At 46.9% G+C, this 18216-nt stretch overlaps 1 protein-coding gene across 3 annotated transcripts in view; it reads right to left on the reverse strand.

The window, feature by feature from the left end:
- The window catches only part of STRIP2 (striatin interacting protein 2), a 34495-nt gene extending 16811 nt beyond the window's left edge, over positions 1-17684 (reverse strand). For 2 of the 3 annotated variants that reach the window (XM_087935377.1, XM_087935378.1), the window contains exons 1-8: positions 17554-17684; positions 12951-13020; positions 8951-9025; positions 6215-6349; positions 4215-4335; positions 3016-3084; positions 2362-2468; positions 517-644 (exon numbers count right to left, since the gene is read on the reverse strand). In XM_087935377.1, the coding sequence (XP_087791503.1) occupies positions 517-644; positions 2362-2468; positions 3016-3084; positions 4215-4335; positions 6215-6349; positions 8951-9025; positions 12951-13020; positions 17554-17616 (768 nt within the window). In that variant the 5' untranslated portion in view covers positions 17617-17684. Of the gene's footprint in view, positions 1-516; positions 645-2361; positions 2469-3015; positions 3085-4214; positions 4336-6214; positions 6350-8950; positions 9075-12950; positions 13021-17553 lie in introns of those variants that run through there. The other variant, XM_087935379.1, reaches the window with a different exon arrangement.
- Positions 17685-18216: the final 532 nt, after the last annotated feature.

The raw sequence follows: 18216 nt of genomic DNA on the forward strand, positions 1-18216 counted from the left end.
TCCCCCCGTCCACCTGCGCTTTCACTCCCAAGTCAACCCTTGTTCCTTAGCTGTTCCCTTCTTCTGGCAGCTCTGTGCATGTGCACACTGGGAACAGGCTCCAGCTGTTTTTCTTCCCTACTGATGTCCGACTCTGAAGGCAGTTGATAACTGTCGGACGGCCCTGGCCCCATCTCTGCCTCCGATGCGCTCTGTTAAACTACTGACAAGAAAATCCACACTGACAGGGCACGGCACACTGGCAGGGCACGGCACTTGTACATAAACCGAGAGCAAACCCCGACCTCCTTTTGGCACTGATGTTCCCTAGTTGGATCATAAAACGGCTGCAAGAAACCCAAGCTCATAGAGGACCCTACAGTCCTCCTCCTCCTCCTCTTCCTCCTCCTCCTCAGCCTACTCCTCATCCACCACTGATGATGTTCCCTCGCTGGGTCCTGAAACGTCGGCTCTGCGGTCCCCTCTTTCCCACCGTAGCCTCCCCGGGGAAAGAGAGAGAGAGAGAAGCTCACACACCACAAGGACCTTCCAGAGGAGGAGCAGGACTTTCTTCATGGGGAAATGTGGAGAATGCTCGCTGCAGAATTTGGTCACCATCGTAAACAGCAGGAGCCCAAAGGGTTCTTCGCTGTGGATCGGATAACCTGTGGATCGGATAAGTCGGGAAGGGTGGGGGAATAGGAAGAGAAGCTGAGCCGGGAGGCGGGCGGGTGGGACATCCTCAGCCTGGCTAATCCCAGCTCTGGGTCTACCTAAGAGCAACCCAGAGGTTGTTTTTTTTTTTAAAAAAATGAAACAGAATTATTTGGCGGGGGGTGTCCATCAAAAGAGAGCGATTCCCAATTATTGCATGTGCCAGCGGACTTTGCAAAGGGCTAAGAACAAAGAGGGAATGTGTGCGTGTGTGTGAGAGAGACAGAGAAAAAAAGAGAGAAGAGAAAGAGAAGAGAGAGAGGAGAGAAAGATAGAAAGTGGGAGAAGAGAGAGAGAAGATAGAAGAAAGAGAGAAAGAGAAAATGAAAGAGAGGAGAAAGAGAAAGAGAGAAGACAAAGAAGAGAAAGAAAGAAGAGAGAGAGAAAAGAGAGGAGAGAGAGAAGAGAGAGGAGAGAAAGAGAAAGAAAGAGAAGAGAGAGGAGAGAGAAGAAAGAGAGAGAGAGAGAAGATAGAATAAAGAGAGAGAGAAAGAAGAGAGAGAGAAAAGAGAGGAGAGAAAGAGAGGAGAAAGAGAAGAGAAAGAGAGGAGAGAAGATAGAGGAAAGAGAGAAGAAAGAGAAAAAGAAAGAGAAAGAGAGGAGAAAGAGAAAGAAGAGAGAGAGAAAGAGAGGAGAGAGGAGAAAGAAGAGAGGAGAGAGAGAGGAGAGAGGAGAAAGACAGAAGAGAAAGAGAGAAAAGAGAAAGAAGAGAGAGATAGAAGATAGAGGAGAGAGAGAAGAAAGAGAAAAAGAGAAAGAGAGAGGAGAAAGAAGAGAGCGAAAGATAGAAGAGAAAGAGAGAGGAGAGAGAGAGAGAGAAGAGAGAGAGAAGAAAAAGAGAAAGAGAAGACAGTGAAGAGTGAAGAGTCAAACTCAAGACCTGTGGGCTGATCCGGCCCTCAAAGAAATCCAGTTTGACACCCTGATCTAGCTGCTCATTGTAGCACATAAATACCAAGTTTCCCCCAAAATAAGACCGTTTTATTTAATTATCTTTTGCCACCAAAAAAGGCACCAGGTCTTTATTTTCGTGGGACATCCTCCACCGACTAACCTCACTTGAGCGCATCGTCCCCAGCCTTCTTTTCACTGTCCGAGGCCTTCAGGAACTTCTTCTGCGGCCGGCAAGGCTTTCCTGAAGGCCTCTGCAGCCAATAACAGAACTCAGGATCGATCCAGAGCTTTGTTATCCGCTCCAGAGGCCTTCAGGAAAACCTGGCCAGCCTTGCTGGCTGCAGAAGAAATGGGCCGGCCAGGCAGGTGTCAGGGTGTGCGAGGCCTGGCTGCACCTGCCCAAAGGTAAGTAGTAGGGCAGTTCCACCCCACCACCACCACCTGAGCTTAATTTGTACCTGTCCACTCTGGAGTGGGTGGGATCTGAATTAGGGCTTATTTTGGGGGGTAGGGCTTATATTGGGCGCACGTATAAAAACCAAGCTAGGACTTACTTTCAGGGTAGGTCGTATTTTCAGGGAAACGGGGTATCATTTGAAAATAAATTCTATGCTGGACCAGACCAGGCATCTTTTCCTTGTAATTCCCAGAACTTTTTAAAAAAGCAAAAATTGATTCTAAACAGAGCAAGGACACCACCTTTGCCATGTTAGAGACATAGTGTGTGTTTGTGTGTGTGTGTGTATTTGTTTTTTTTGTGTTGCCGTGACCTACTCAGCTCAGCCCTGAACATCTCTCGGGACGCCGTCCATTTTGGAGGGTCAGTCTCCATTTCCAGCCGGACGTTTTCCACCATCAGGTACATGACGCTCAAAATCACCCTGGAAACAGATTCACCCCCAAAAGGTGCGGTTAGTTCCTGACTTATAACTGTTCCGTCTCAAGTTACAACGGTGCTGAAAAAAAAAAGGGGACTTAAGGCTGTGTTTCACCCTTACGACCATTGTAACATCCCCCGGGGGTCCCGTGATCGAAATTCAGCCGCTTGGCAACTGACTCGCAGTTATGACGGTTTCAGTGCCCCTCCGGGAAAATGTGATCCCCTTTAGGCACCTTCTGACAAGCAAAGTCTATGGGGAAGCTGGATTCGCTTAACAACCTTGTTGCTAACTGATTCACTTTACAACAGTGGCCAGAAAGTTTGTAAAATACGGCCAAACTCGCTTAACAACTAGCCTCGCTTAGCAATGGAAATTTTAGCCTCCACTGTCGTCATATGTCAAAGGACTACTTGTATTTTTATTGCAGAACTCGTTTAACAACTGCCTTGCTCAGCAATGGAAAAAAATTTTTTGGGGGGGGGCCTCCACCGTGGTCATAAATCGAAGACTACCAGTGAAGGAAAGAATCATGCTCGGACTAACTCACCTGAGTTCGGTGCTGTCTGCTAAAGAGATCGCCGGCTTTCTTAAGGCGCTGCTACGTGCCTCGGTGTTCCTAAAATAAAACGCAGGGCAAAACAGTCAGAAGTTGTGGGTCTCTTTATTTTGGAAATATCAGATGGGGGGGAAAAAGTTCAGTCAGAGCTGAGGAAGCTTCTTGGATGAGAAGCGAAACATTTTCTGGGGAATGGAAGGATTGATACTCCTTGCAGACAGCTGGTCATTTGCATCCTTTCAGAGAGCTGTTGAGGCCACTTGGAGGTTTGTCTGCGTCTTCAGGGTCACCTGAGAGGTGCAAATGGGTGTGGAATAAAAGGACTGTGCAATTCAAAAAAGGCTCCACACCTATTTGCACTACTCAGATGGACTTGAGGACACAGACAAACCTCCAAGTGGCCTCAACGACCCTCTAAAAGGGTGCAAATGACCAGCTGTCTGCAAGGAGTATCAATCCTTCCATTCCCCACCATCCAGTCAGAAGGCTCCACACCCATTTGCACCACTCAGGTGACCCCGAGGACACAGAGAAACCTCCAAGTGGCCTCAACAACCCTCTAAAAGGGTGCAAATGACCAGCTGTCTGCAAGGAGTATCAATCCCTTCATTCCCCACCATCCAGTCAGAAGGCTCCACACCCATTTGCACCACTCAGGTGTGACTGAGGACACAGGTAAACCTCCAAGTGGCCTCAACAACCCTCTAAAAGGGTGCAAATGACCAGCTGTCTGCAAGGAGTATCAATCCTTCCATTCCCCACCATCCAGTCAGAAGGCTCCACACCCATTTGCACTACTCAGATGGACTTGAGGACACAAACCTCCAAGTGGCCTCAACGACCCTCTAAAAGGGTGCAAATGACCAGCTGAATTAGGAATGAAAGCAATTCCCAGCCTTGCAATAAAATAGGTTTTCTTTTTAAAACAAATGTGTAAATAATGATGGTTTACCAAGCCTGGGTCAGAACAATGTAGAGGTTAGAAAAACAGTGTGTTTCTATTATTTGAGCCTCTCCCTAAATCAATCCATTCACCCAAACGAGATTGGCGATACGTTCTCCAGATCAGCGTTGATGTTTTTAAGAAATACAAGCTTTTTTAAAAAAATAAAATAAAATCTTGTTGTGTGTCGGAGTAAATTCAGCAGCAGGCCACGCCAGAAGACAAACGGGGCCAAAATGTCACTTACGCCACTTCCATGTTGAGCAGTTCCAGAAACGCCGTGAACGTCCCCATTTGGTACAGCAAAAAACTGTTGTGTCGCGCCCAGTACAGGACTTCCGCTTCCGTGTCACACTCTCCAAAGACACCTAAAAAAAAAAAAGCCATGCAAGGTGAGAGAAGAAAAAAGGAGAAAATTGAAAATCCTGACTAGCTTTTTCTTTTTTTTGCAGCGTTTCCCGTCCTTGGCTTAAGAGGTTTGGACTTCGACTCCCAGAAATCTCCCAGCCAATTCTGAGAGTCGAAGTCCAGGCACCTTAAAGTAGCCAAACGTGGGAAAATGGTTGAACAGCGAACAACAAAAAGAAAGCAAAACGAAATCACTGAGTTTTTCTAAGACTTGCAAGACTGTTAAAATAGGTAAAGGTGCCCCTTTGCACACACACACGCTCACTGTTTCCGGCTCTAGGGGATGGTGCTCCTCTCCACTGCAAAGCCGAAGAAGAGCCAGCGCTGTCCGGAGACGTCTCCGTGGTCATGTGGCCGGCATGACTCAACGCCGAAGGTGCACAGAACGCTGTAACCTTCCCGCCAAAGGGGGTCCCTATTTTTCTACTCGCATTTTTACGTGCTTTCGAACTGCTAGGTTGGTGGAAGCTGGGACAAGGAACGAAAGCTCACTCCGTTACGTCGCGCTGGGGATTCGAACCGCCGAACTGCTGACCTTTCTGATCGACAAGCTCAGCGTCTTAGCCACTCAGCCACAGCATCCCATTATCTGTTAACGTAGCCTTACAATAAGGTGGAATTAACTCATCTGGTTATGTTTGGTCTTGTCTACCTGGGAGGGCTGATCTATCAATCTTGGAGGTCTGAAAATACAAACCTCCCACCGTCTCTTTTGCAGACGGAGAATTAGAGAATTTCCTTTCTTTTTCCATCCATTTCCATCTCTCGGTTGCCTTTCTTGGCCTGCCTTTCAAGGTGTTGCTCGCAGGCCATTGTAGTTGCTTAAGTGTGCCCTTCCCATCCCATGTTCCGCTTAGCGTAGGATTTTGTAACCCTCCATAATTTCACGTTAAAAAAAAAAAAATGTTCGCAATATTAGCTGCTCCTTGCTCTAAATCATCTTTTTCATTCTCTACTTTAATAAGATATTGGCCAAAAATACGTATAAGATGGATAACTTCAGCCACATAAAATAAGGATTTCTAGTAACGTTGGTGTGTGTGTGTGTGTGTGTGAAAAAACACACTTCACACTAAAGGTTGGTCTCTTGGTTCCAGGCACCAAGCTAGAAAGCTGGAGATGGTGAGTTCTAGTACCATCCTAGGTGTGAAACAGGTGGCTAGGTGACTTTGGGCCAATCACTAGAAAACTGCGAGTTCTAATCCCGCCTTAAGTATGAAAGCCAGCTGAGTGACTTTGGGCCAATCACAGGGAGACGATGAGTTCTAGTCCCGCCTTAAGCATGAAAGCCAGCTGAGTGACTTTGGGCCAATCACAGGGAGACGATGAGTTCTAGTCCCGCCTTAGGCATGAAGGCCAGCTGGGTGAGTGGGCCAATCACAGGGAGACGGTGAGTTCTAGTCCCGCCTTAAGCATGTAAGCCAGCTGGGTGATTGGGCCAATCACAGGGAGATGGTGAGTTCTAGTCCCGCCTTAAGCATGAAAGCCAGCTGGGGTGACTTTGCAAAATAGTTTGGGCCGGTGGTGTGGGCCAATCACAGGGAGACGATGAGTTCTAGTCCCGCCTTAGGCATGAAGGCCAGCTGGGTGAGTGGGCCAATCACAGGGAGACGGTGAGTTCTAGTCCCGCCAACTGGGTAACTGGGCCAATCGCTCTGTCTCCCTCAGCCCAACCCACCTCACAGGGTTGTTGTTGTGTCGAAAATAGAAGGAGGAAGCAGGATTTGTCGGTCACCTTGCGTTATTTGTGAGAATAATAAAGGCAGGATGCAAATCAATTAATCGATTGACCGGGAACTCCCGCAAGGAGCCTGTTTGGGCCTCGCCTGGTGCCGTTACCTTGTGCCAAATAGAGAACGGCCCGAGCGACTTTCAGCCTTTGGTCCCTGCTGACCACCTCCAGCCCATCCAGGAGCCGCATCACGTAGGTCTTCTGCTGGGTCAGGTCCAGCTCTGACCACCGCTGGCCCTTTGCTGCAGGAAAGGAGAGACCGGCTGAGTTTAAAGGGTTCTTTAAAGAAATAGGATTCCAGACCACGCAAGGACAAAAAAGAAAGAGAAGGTCGAGAGACAGAAAGCAGAGAAGGATGGAGGGACGACATCAAAGGACAAAGAACGAAGGTTGAGGCCTAAAGAAGCGCAAGAAGCAGGCGTTTCTATCTCCCTCAACACACGACGTAGTAAAAGAGGGAGAGAGTTGGAGGAGGAAGGAAGGAAAGAAGGAAGGAAGGAAGGAAGGAAGGAAGGAAGGAAGGAAGGAAGGAAGGAAGGAAGGAAGGAAGGAAGGAAGGAAAGATTATAAGTCAAAGACTACAAGTGGAGGAGGATTGGGGGAGGTGATGGAGGAGGAAGAGGAAGGAAGAAAGAAAAAAAGAAAGAGAAGAAAAGAAGAGGAGGAAGAAGGGAAGAGTTCATAAGTCAAGGACTACAAGTAGAGGAGAAGGAGGAGGAGAAAGAAGAGGAAGGAAGGAAGGAAGGAGGAAGGAAGGAAGGAAGGAAGGAAGGGAGGAAGGAAGGAAGGAAGGAAGGAAGGAAGGAAGGAAGGAAGGAAGGCAGAAAGAAAGAAAGAAAGAAAGAAAGAAAGAAAGAAAGAAAGAAAGAAAGAAAGAAAGAAAGAGAAGGAAAGGAAGGAAGGAAGGAAGGAAGGAAGGAAGGAAGGAAGGAAGGAAGGAAGGAAGGAAGGAAAGATTGTAAGTCAAAGACTACAAGTGGAGGAGGACTGGGGGAGGTGATGGAGGAGGAAGAGGAAGGAAGAAAAAAAAAGGAAAGAGAAGAAAAGAAGAAGAGGAAGAAGGGAAGAGGTCATAAGTCAAGGACTACAAGTGGAGGAGGAGGAGGAGAAAGAAGAGGAAGGAAGGAAGGAAGGAAGGAAGGAAGGAAGGAAGGAAGGAAGGAAGGAAGGAAGGGAGGAAGGAAGGAAGGAAGGAAGGAGGAAGAAAGAAAGAAAGAAAGAAAGAAAGAAAGAAAGAAAGAAAGAAAGGGAAAGATAGAAAGAAAAAGAAGGGAAGGAAGGAAGGAAGGAAGGAAGGAAGGAAGGAAAGATTGTAAGTCAAAGACTACAAGTGGAGGAGGATAGGGGGAGGTGATGGAGGAGGAAGAGGAAGGAAGAAAGAAAAAAGGAAAGAGAAGAAAAGAAGAAGAGGTAGAAGAAGGGAAGAGGTCATAAGTCAAGGACTATAAGTAGAGAAGGAGGAGAAGAAAGAAGAGGAAGGAAGGAAGGAAGGCAGAAAGAAAGAAAGATAGAAAGAAAAAGAAGGAAAGGAAAGGAAAGGAAAGGGAAGGGAAGGGAAGGGAAGGGAAGGAAGGGAAGGAAGGAAGGAAGGAAGGAAGGAAGGAAGGAAGGAAGGAAGGAAGGAAGGAAGGAAAGATTGTAAGTCAAAGACTACAAGTGGAAGAGGATAGGGGAGGTGATGGAGGAGGAAGAGGAAGGAAGAAAGAAAAAGGAAAGAGAAGAAAAGAAGAAGAGGAAGAAGGGAAGAGGTCATAAGTCAAGGACTACAAGTGGAGGAGGAGGAGGAGAAAGAAGAGGAAGGAAGGAAGGAAGGAAGGAAGGAAGGAAGGAAGGAAGGAAGGAAGGCAGAAAGAAAGAAAGAAAGAAAGAAAGAAAGAAAGGGAAAGATAGAAAGAAAAAGAAGGGAAGGAAGGAAGGAAAGAAGGAAGGAAGGAAGAAAAGATTGTAAGTCAAAGACTACAAGTGGAGGAGGATTGGGGGAGGTGATGGAGGAGGAAGAGGAAGGAAGAAAAAAAAAAAAGAAAGAGAAGAAAAGAAGAAGAAGAGGAAGAAGGGAAGAGTTCATAAGTCAAGGACTACAAGTAGAGGAGGAGGAGGAGGAGAAAGAAGAAAGGAAGGAAGGAAGGAAGGAAGGAAGGAAGGAAGGAAGGAAGGCAGAAAGAAAGAAAAAAGAAAGAAAGAAAGGGAAAAGATAGAAAGAAAAAGAAGGAGGAAGGAAGGAAGGAAGGAAGGAAGGAAGAAAAGATTGTAAGTCAAAGACTACAAGTGGAGGAGGATTGGGGGAGGTGATGGAGGAGGAAGAGGAAGGAAGGAAGAAAAAAGGAAAGAGAAGAAAAGAAGAAGAGGAGGAAGGGAAGAGGTCATAAGTCAAGGACTACAAGTGGAGGAGGAGGAGGAGAAAGAAGAGGAAGGAAGGAAAGAAAGAAAGAAAGAAAGAAAGAAAGAAAGAAAGAAAGAAAGATAGAAAAAGAAGGAAAGGAAGGAAGAGGAAGGAAAAATAAAAAAAGGAAAGGAAAAAGAAAGAAGGAAGAGAAGGGAAGAAAGGAAAGAAAAAGAAAGGAAAGAAAGAAAGAAAGAAGGAAAGAAAAAGAAAGATAGAAAAGGAAAAGAAAGAAAGGAAGGAAGGAAAGGAAAGAAACGAAGGAAGGAAAGAAAGGAAGAACCAACCTGCAGGGTGTCCCAATCTGATCAGCGTGACTCTGGGCCCCTCAGAGATATAAACAACAACCCACCCACCCCCGAAAGAAAGAAAGAAAGAAAGAGAGAGAGAGAGAGAGAGGGAGGGAACTGGATGGATTGCACGGATGGGAACCTCAGGAGGAGGAGGAGGAAGAACGTCCCACCTTGCACCTGGAAGTCTTCCTCAAAGCATTTCCTGTTGAGGGCAAATTCGGCTCCTTCCGTGTAGCTGTAGAGTTCTGTCCAAAGAAAGAATATTCCCGCCACCCCCCCAAGCAGAGAGAACGAATCAGCTGCCCTCCAAGGGTGCCACCCCACAGCGGCCACCTCCCCAGGCCTGGCCTGAGGTAGCAGCAGCAGCAGCAGCCAAGCTTAGGCCCCGGGTTCAAATCCCTCCCGCTTCCCAATCCCCCCCTCCTTTTGCTCAAGCAAACTCCTCTCGCAGGTGCTAAAGCGTACAGGGAAGTCCTCGACCTACGACCACAATGGGGGAAACCAGGGGTGGGATTCAAAAAATTTTTTTGACAACCGGTTCTGTGGGCGTGGCTTAGTTGGTGGGTGTGGCTTGGTGGTCGTGTTATTGGCTGGGCGTGGCCAACTCAACATCACTCACATTGTGGCATGCATCTCCTCGCCTGGCCTCTCGTGACTGTGGGGATGCTGCAACAGTCGTAAGTGTGAAAAAGGGTCATAAGTCACTTTTTTCAGTGCCACTGTAACTTTGAATAGTCACTCCACACAAGCAAAGTACCAGCAAAGGGAAAAAAAACTCCAGAGAGGTTCCTGAGACAGGAAGTCTAGTCCTGCCAAGAATGTAATAAGGGTTAAGGGAGAGGCAGTTTCTGTAAGCAACACCAGAATGTTTCCTTCCTGCCTTCCTTACAGGATTAGCCCTGTAATTTCTTCTGACAACCGGCTCTCCAAACTGCTTAGAATGTTAACAACCGGTTCTGGCAAATAGGTGAGAACTGGTAGAATCTCACCCCTGGGGGAAACAAAATATCTGTGGTTCAGCAGGGTGGACGTTAAGTGAGTTGTCCCCTGCCTGCACTTGATTTCGCAACCTATTTTTTTTGGTAATGGGCGTTAAATGAATCCGGCTTGCCCCTCCATTGACTTTGCTTGCCTGAAGCAAGCTGGGAAAATTGTGGAGACAGTGTGACCTTGAGATCGTAAACACAAACCCCCAAATTGCAAATGCAGATAGTCTTATGACCACCGAGGCCAAAATTGGTTGCTAAGCAAGACATTTCGCCCCATGTTAGGACCTTTCTTGCCACCGTTGTTAAGTGAATCCCTTCAATGGCTAAGGTAGCCACACGGTCGTTAAGTGAATCTGGTTTCCCCTGTTGACTTTGCTTGTCAAAAGGTCGCAAAAGGGAATCATCTGGGAGACGCTGCGACCGTCATAAATGTGAGTCAGTTGCCAAGCAATTCTGATCACGTGACCACTTGGAATGCCGAAATGGTCATGTGAAAATTGGTCATAAAGTCACTTTTTATGGTGCAGTTGTCCCTTCAAACTTTATAAATGAGCCATCGTAAGTCAAGGACTTCCTATACCTGACTGTGGGGAACCTGTGGCAGTTGTAAATGTAAGTCCCTTTTTCCAACTCTGTTGTAATTTTGGATGGTCACTAAACAAATGGTGGTTTAGTCGAGAACTATCTGTGTAGACTGAAAGTCTCATGAAAAGCAGGCAAGGATTTCCAGTGGAATTTGAAGTTTTGCTAAATAAAGACATTGATTGATTGACTGACTGATTGACTGGACTTCTATAGCAGCCCAGAATTAGTTGTTCACTGAGATAGGTGGTTATAGAAATCAAGTCAAGTCAAGGAATGAATGAATGAATAAAGTCAAGTCAAGGAATGAATGAATGAATTCAAGTCAAGTCAAGTCAAGTCAAGTCAAGTCAAATCAAATCAAATCAAGTCAAGTCAAGGAATGAATGAATGAATGAATGAATGAATGAATGAAGTCAAGTCAAACCAAATAAAGTCAAGTCAAGGAATGAATGAATGAATGATCAAGTCAAATCAAATCAAGTCAAGTCAAGGAATGAATGGATGAATGAAGTCAAGCCAAGAAGTCAAGGAATGAATGAATGAATGAATTCAAGTCAAATCAAATCAAATCAAGTCAAGGAATGAATGAATGAATGAAATCAAGTCAAGTCAAGGAATGAATGAATGAATGAAGTCAAGTCAAATCAAATCAAGTCAAGTCAAGTCAAGGAATGAATGAATGAATGAATGAAATCAAGTCAAGTCAAGGAATGAATGAATGAATGAATGAAGTCAAGTCAAATCAAATCAAGGAATGAATGAATGGATGAATGAATGAGTGAAGTCAAGTCAAGGAATGAATTAATGAATGAAGTCAAGTCAAATCAAGTCAAGTCAAGTCAAGTCAAGTCAAGTCAAGGAATGAATGAATGAATGAATGAAATCAAGTAAAATCAAATCAAGTCAAAGAATGAATGAATGAATGAATGAGTGAAATCAAGTCACGTCAAGGAATGAATGAATGAATGAATGAATGAAGTCAAGTCAAATCAAATCAAGGAATGAATGAATGGATGAATGAATGAGTGAAATCAAGTCAAGTCAAGGAATGAATTAATGAATGAAGTCAAGTCAAGTCAAGTCAAGTCAAGTCAAGTCAAGGAATGAATGAATGAATGAATGAAATCAAGTCAAATCAAATCAAGTCAAAGAATGAATGAATGAATGAATGAGTGAAATCAAGTCAAGTCAAGGAATGAATTAATGAATGAAGTCAAGTCAAGTCAAGTCAATGAATGAATGAATGAATGAAATCAAGTCAAATCAAATCAAGTCAAAGAATGAATGAATGAATGAATGAGTGAAATCAAGTCACGTCAAGGAATGAATGAATGAATGAATTCAAGTCAAGTCAAATCAAATCAAGTCAAGGAATGAATGAATGAATGAATGAAATCAAGTCAAGTCAAGGAATGAATGAATGAATGAATGAATTCAAGTCAAATCAAGTCAAGTCAAATCAAGGAATGAATGAAGTCAAATCAAATCAAGTCAAGGAATGAATGAATGAAGTGAAGTCAAGGAATGAATGATTGAATGAAGTCAAGAAGTCAAGGAATGAATGAATGAATTCAAGTCAAATCAAATCAAGTCAAGGAATGAATGAATGAATGAATGAATGAATGAAGTCAAGCCAAGTCAAGTCAAGGAATGAATGAAGTCAAGTGAAGTGAAGTGAAGGAATGAATGAATGAAGTCAAGTGAAGTGAAGTCAAGGAATGAATGAATGAAGTGAAGTCAAGGAATGAATGATTGAATGAAGTCAAGAAGTCAAGGAATGAATGAATGAATTCAAGTCAAATCAAATCAAGTCAAGGAATGAATGAATGAATGAATGAATGAATGAATGAAGTCAAGTCAAGTCAAGGAATGAATGAAGTCAAGTGAAGTGAAGTGAAGGAATGAATGAATGAAGTCAAGTGAAGTGAAGTCAAGGAATGAATGAATGAAGTGAAGTCAAGGAATGAATGATTGAATGAAGTCAAGAAGTCAAAGAATGAATGAATGAAGTTAAATCAAATCAAATCAAGTTAAGGAATGAATGAATGAAGTCAAATCAAGTCAAGTCAAGGAATGAATGAAGTCAAGTGAAGTGAAGTCAAGGAATTAATGAATGAAGTCAAGTGAAGTCAAGGAATGAATGAAGTCAAGTGAAGTCAAGGAATGAAGGAAGTGAAGTCAAGAAGTCAAGGAATGAATGATTGAACGAAGTCAAGTCAAGTAATGAATGAATGAAGTTAAATCAAATCAAGTCAAGGAATGAATGAATGAAGTCAAGTCAAGTCAAGTCAAGTCATGAATCAGTCAATTCGAGTCTTCCTAAAGATTGGAATAGACTAGGAGACCCTGTGGGTCTGGATCTACCTTCTTCAACCTCTTCCTTGAGCTGCAAGCTGGAGGCGCCATATCTGGTGGGCAGGTGGATCGCAAGAACGTTCCTTGCTCTGCTATTTGTCCCCCCAAGTGACCTCTAAGTGTAAATCCCCTTGCTTGCAAAATACCTGGGAGTTTTCAGGCAGTGTCCACAAAACCACGAAAGCTGGTGGCCTTCTTTTCAACCCACGGAGAGAACATGGATCCTTCCAGATTTTCTTACCTGCCAGCTCAGCCGCGTGGCTGTCAGCATCTCCATACTCAAAATCCAGGTTGGGACAATCCATGGATCCCTGCGGGAGAAGGTCCACCTTGAGGGAGGGTGGCAGATACACCAGGGAGTAACCTGAATCTTGATTCTGTGCCACTCACTAGAGCAGGGCTCTCCACCCTTGGCCACTTTTAAGACTTTGTGGACTTCAACTCCCAGAATTCCTCAGCCAGCAGACGTTGAGATGGGTGGACTTCAACTCCCAGAATTCTTCAAAGCTGGCTGAGGAATTCTGGGAGTTGAAGTCCACAAGTCTTAAAGTGGCCAAGGTTGGAGACCCCCGCCCTAGAGAACGCTGCAGACCTCTATCTACAGGAAGCCCATTTTGATGGCTCCACCCACCATTTACCTTTTACAAAGCAACCCCCCCCCCTCCCGGTGCACCGTACAGGAAGGCTTCCAGGTACAACCATAATGGAACCCAGTCATTAACTTGGGATGGTCATAAACCGGTAAGTCACCTGACCACATCCTTCTTTGTGGGGGTGGGGGGGTGATCCTTAAGCAAACGTGGCAGTCATAGAATCAATATCACGGTCATTAAGTGGGCCAACAGGAGAATTTTGCTGCAAAATGGGAGGAAACTGGCAACAGCCATAAAGGCCGTCCAGTTACCAAGAGTCAGCAGCCTGGTCGCCATGTGACTGTGGGTTTGTCAGTGTGTGAGAGAGAAAGAGAGGAGAGAGAGAGAGGAGAGAGAGAGAGGAGAGAGAGAGAGGAGAGAGAAAAGGGAGAGAAGAGAGAGGGAGGAAAGAAGAGAGAGGGAGAGAGAAGAGAGACAGAAGAGATAAGAAAGAGAGGAAACAGGAGAAAGGAGAGAGATGACAGAGAAGAAAGAAGAGAGAGAGGAGAGAGCCAAGAGAGAGAGAGAGAGAGGAGAGAGAGAAGGGAGAGGGAGAGAGAGAGAGAGAGAGGGAGGAAAGAGGAGAGGGAGAGAGAAGAGAGAGAAAAGAGTGAAACAGAGAAGAGAAACAGAGGAGAGAGAAAAGAGACCACAGGAAAGAGAAAGGGAGAGGAGAGAGAGAGAAGAAAGAGAAGAAAGAGAGAGAAGAGAGAGAGAGAAACAGAGAGAAGAGAGACAGGAGACAGGAGAGATAAAAGAGAGAGAGTAGAGAAAGAGGAGAGAGAGAGAAGAGAGACAGAAGAGACAGGAGAGAGAGAGAGAAAAGAGACAGAGAGAGAAGAGAGAGAGTGAAACAGAGAGAAGAGAGAAGAGACAAAAGAGAGTGGGAAGAAAGAGATAAAAGAGAGGGAGGGAGACCATTGCAACTTCAGATCCATAATTTATTCCGCCATAAGCCTGCTCTCAACCGTAACGTAAAAAAAAAAACCCACCACCACCAATTCAAGATGGGGGACTTGGCTTGAAGGAGCAACAGCAGAGCCAGGAAGCCACAAATCCTCTCATTCTCTTTCCTTCCCTCCCGCTGAGGAAGGAATGGCTGGAGCCCAGCGGGCCGTGAAAGGTTCAAATCCCCCCAGTGGATGCCAACTCCTGCCTGGCATTCTGTTGCCCGCCTCCAGGCCTGGTGGGGGGGGCTAGCGATCTTGAGTGTCCCCGTCCCCCCCAAGCTGGCTAAGAACCTGGTGGGAGGAAAGCAGCTGGTACAAAACTTGACAGCTTGAGATCAAGAAGCCATTCCGGGTCTTCGGAGCAAGAGAGGACAGAAATTATTCCCAACGTGCGCGGAGTTTAACTTTGGCTGCTTTAAGACTTGGGGGGGATGGGGGGGGGGACACTTCAACTCCCAGGGAATTCTGGGAGTTGAAGTCCACTGCTCTTCAAATGGCCAAGGTTGTTGGCCATTCCTGTTCTAAAGCAGAGGTCTCCAAACTTGGCCACTTTAGGACTTGTGGACTTCAACTCCCAGAATTCTCCATCCATCTATCCATCCATCCATCATCTTCTATCTATCTATCTATCTATCTATCTATCTATCTATCTATCTATCTATCTATCTACCTATCTCTATCTATCTACCTACCTACCTAATCTACCTACTCTATCTATCTATCTATCTATCTATCTACCTACCCTATCTACCTACTCTATCTATCTATCTATCTATCTATCTACCTACCTACCTATCTATCTATCTATCTATCTATCTATCTATCTATCTCTATCATCTTTCATCTATCTATCTATCTATCTATCTATCTATCTATCTATCTATCTATCTATCTATCTATCTATCTATCTCTATCATCTTTCATCTATCTATCTATCTATCTATCTATCTATCTATCTATCTATCTATCTATCTATCTATCTATCTATCTATCTATCTATCTATCTCATCTTCTCTCTCTCTCTCCCTCCCTCTCTCTCTCTCCTTAGTAAGGCCACACCTTGTGTACTGCATCCAGTTTTGGTCACACTATAAAAAAGATGTTGAAAAAGTACAGAGAAGAGCAAGCAGGATGATGAGGGAACTGGAGACTAAAACATATGATGAACGGTTGCAGGAACTGGGCCTGGCTAGTCTAGGGAAGAGAAGGACCAGGGGAGACAGGAGAGCATCTTCCAATATTTGAGGGGCTGCCCCAGGGAGGAGGAGGAAGGGGGTGTCAAGCTATTTCCCAAGGCACCTGAAGGCCAGACAAGGAATGATGGATGGAAACTGAACAAGGAGAGATTCAACCTGGAAATAAGGAGAAACTTTCTGACAGGGAGAACAATCAACCCATGGAACAGAAGTTGCCCTCGGAAGTTGTGGGAGCTTCATCCCTGGAGGCTTTCAAGAAAAGATTGGACTGCCATCTGTCAGAAATGGTGTAGGGTCTCCTGCTTGGGCAGGGGGTTGGACTAGATGACCTACAGGCTCCCTTCCAACTCTCTTCTTCTGTTGTTTTAGGGTCCCCATCTGGCTCAGGTGAAATTAAGAACTCAAATATAAATAAGTGTGTGTCATCCGGGCAACTTAACAAAAAGCAGAATTCTGGAGACAAATTCCTTTTGTGTCTAATCATAGTTGGCCAAATAAAGCATTTTTCTTTTCTTTCCTTCCTTCCTTCCTCCTTCCTTCCTTCCTCTTTCTTTCTTTTCTTTCTCTTTTCCTCCTTCCTTCCTTCCTTCCTTTTCTTTCTCTCTTCTTCCTCCTTCCTTCCTTCCTTTTTCTTTCTTTTCTTTCTCTTTCCTCCTTCCTTCCTTCCTTTTCTTCTCTCTTCTTCCTCCTTCCTTCCTCCCTCCCTTCCTTCCTCTTTCTTTCTTTTCTCTTTCTCTTTCCTCCTTCCTTCCTTCCTTCCTTCCTTCCTTTTCTTTCTCTCTTCTTCCTCCTTCCTTCCTTCCTTCCTTCCTTTCCTTCCTGCTTTCTTTCCTTCCTTTATCTCTTCCTCCTTCCTTCCTTCATTTTCTTTCTCTCTCTCTTCTTCCTCCTTCCTTCTTTCCTTCCTTCCTGCTTTCTTTCCTCCCTTTATCTCTTCCTCCTCCCTTCCTTTCTGCTTTCATTCTTTCATTTCTTTCTTTCGACTTTCTTTTCCTTCCCCCTCCCTCCTTCCCTCCCTTCCATCCACTCACTCAGGTCCTGCCCTCCATAACAGTCCCCCTTTTTTTCATGCGGCCCCTTGGGGAAATCAATGCCCCCCCCCCCACCCCCACCCCTGCCCTTGACCAAGGCTATCTTAGAAGCCCACCCCCCCTCCAAAAAAAAACAAAAAACCCCAACCCAGCTGCAACGCCCAGAAGTCTCACACGGAGGCAGCCGAGGCGCATGGCTGGAAGGAGCACCAGCCCTTCTCTGGCAAGGAGGCGAGTCCTCCAAGCGCATGGAGCTGCCTTGACCCACCGCTGACCCACCGGCTGCTCTCTAGGTCTGGGCCAGGATGACCGCCCAATTTTGGCTCCAATGGGTAACTCTCCCTCCCCTGGGGAAATAAGGGGGAGGAGTGAATTTATCAGTGGGGAGGGGGTCATTTTTCTGCCCTTCCATGGGGCAGCTGCGGCGGTGGGGAGGGCAGGACCAGCCCCTGGCATCAGCAGAGAGAAACCCCCCTAGGCAGGCATCACCAGAGACCATCCAAACGGACCCCCGGAATGCTTCCAATGGAGCCCTTTGCAAGGGGGGGGGAGGGGAAGAGGTGGGGGGGAAGGGTCCATCAAGGGAGCAGAAACGCCAGCGAGGGGCTGCAGCAAACCGCCCCCCCCACTCACCCTTCTAACTACTCAGCCTGTGCTGGCTGCAGAGGAAGGTGGCGGGGGGGTGTCCCTTTCCCTTTCCCCTTCTCCGCTTAGAGGCATTTCCAGAAGCCCCCCCCACCCCACACCCCCCTACCCCCAAGCCCGGCTCAGAGGGGGCCAAAGCAGGGAAATGTCCCCCCGCTCCCCCGTGGCTCCCCTGCACGGGGAGGGGGCTTGCATCGAGAACTGCAATGGGGGCCGCTCCCCCCACCCATGCATTTGGGATGCCCTCCCCCCACTCCCTGCAAGACCCCCCGCCCACCCATCCTCTCTGTCCCCCCTAAAAAAAGGTAGGTTTTCCCTTCCCGGGGGTCCCGGCCGCCCCCAGACCCCCAGAGCTGCGATCTCCCCCCAGCCCAGCCCCGGCCCCTCCACCTCGGCTTCCCTCCTCGTGCTGGCCAGCAGCCCCCTGCCCGGGGCTCCGTCGCCCTCCTCCATTCCGCCCGGCCGAGGACACGTGGGGGCAGCGCGGCGTTTCCCTAGCCGGGTCTTCCCTCTCTACTCCGAGCCCCTTCCCTCCGCGCTGCCACGCCCCCCCGAGCCCTCATTGGCCCAGCGGCGCCGGTAGGCGGGTCCCGGAGCGCACACCCCCTCGCAGCGATTGGGCGAGCCGGGGGCCGGGGGGAGGAGGGGAGGGGAGACCCCGCCCCTCCCCTTGTGAGAGAGCTGTAACCAGGGCAGGTGGAGAAAAGGGGCGGGGCCAGCGCTCCAGCGGGTGGGAGTGGTGGGGGGGGCGAAAGAAGGAGAGAGCGCCTCTGAGCATGGGCAGAGCGGAGGCGGTGGGTTTTGTGTGTCTGTGCATCAGCTGCGTGGAGTCCCCGACTTATGACCACAAGGGAGCACCCACCACCATCATGTGGCTAAGCGAGAGGGTTGTTAAGGGAGTTTTGGCCCGTTTGATGACCTTTGGGGCCGCCGTCGTTAAGTGAATCCCCCCCTTCCCCGTCCATAAGTTAAGTGAATCCAGGCTTCCCCCCATTTTTGACGTGGCTGGTTGGAAAGTTGCAAAAGGGACGGGGGTGGTGGTGGAAATCGTGT

This window comes from Pseudonaja textilis, chromosome 5, assembly GCF_049901715.1.
Source record: "Pseudonaja textilis isolate UNSWEBS1 chromosome 5, rPseTex1.2, whole genome shotgun sequence".
NCBI classification, from domain to species: Eukaryota; Metazoa; Chordata; class Lepidosauria; order Squamata; family Elapidae; genus Pseudonaja; species Pseudonaja textilis.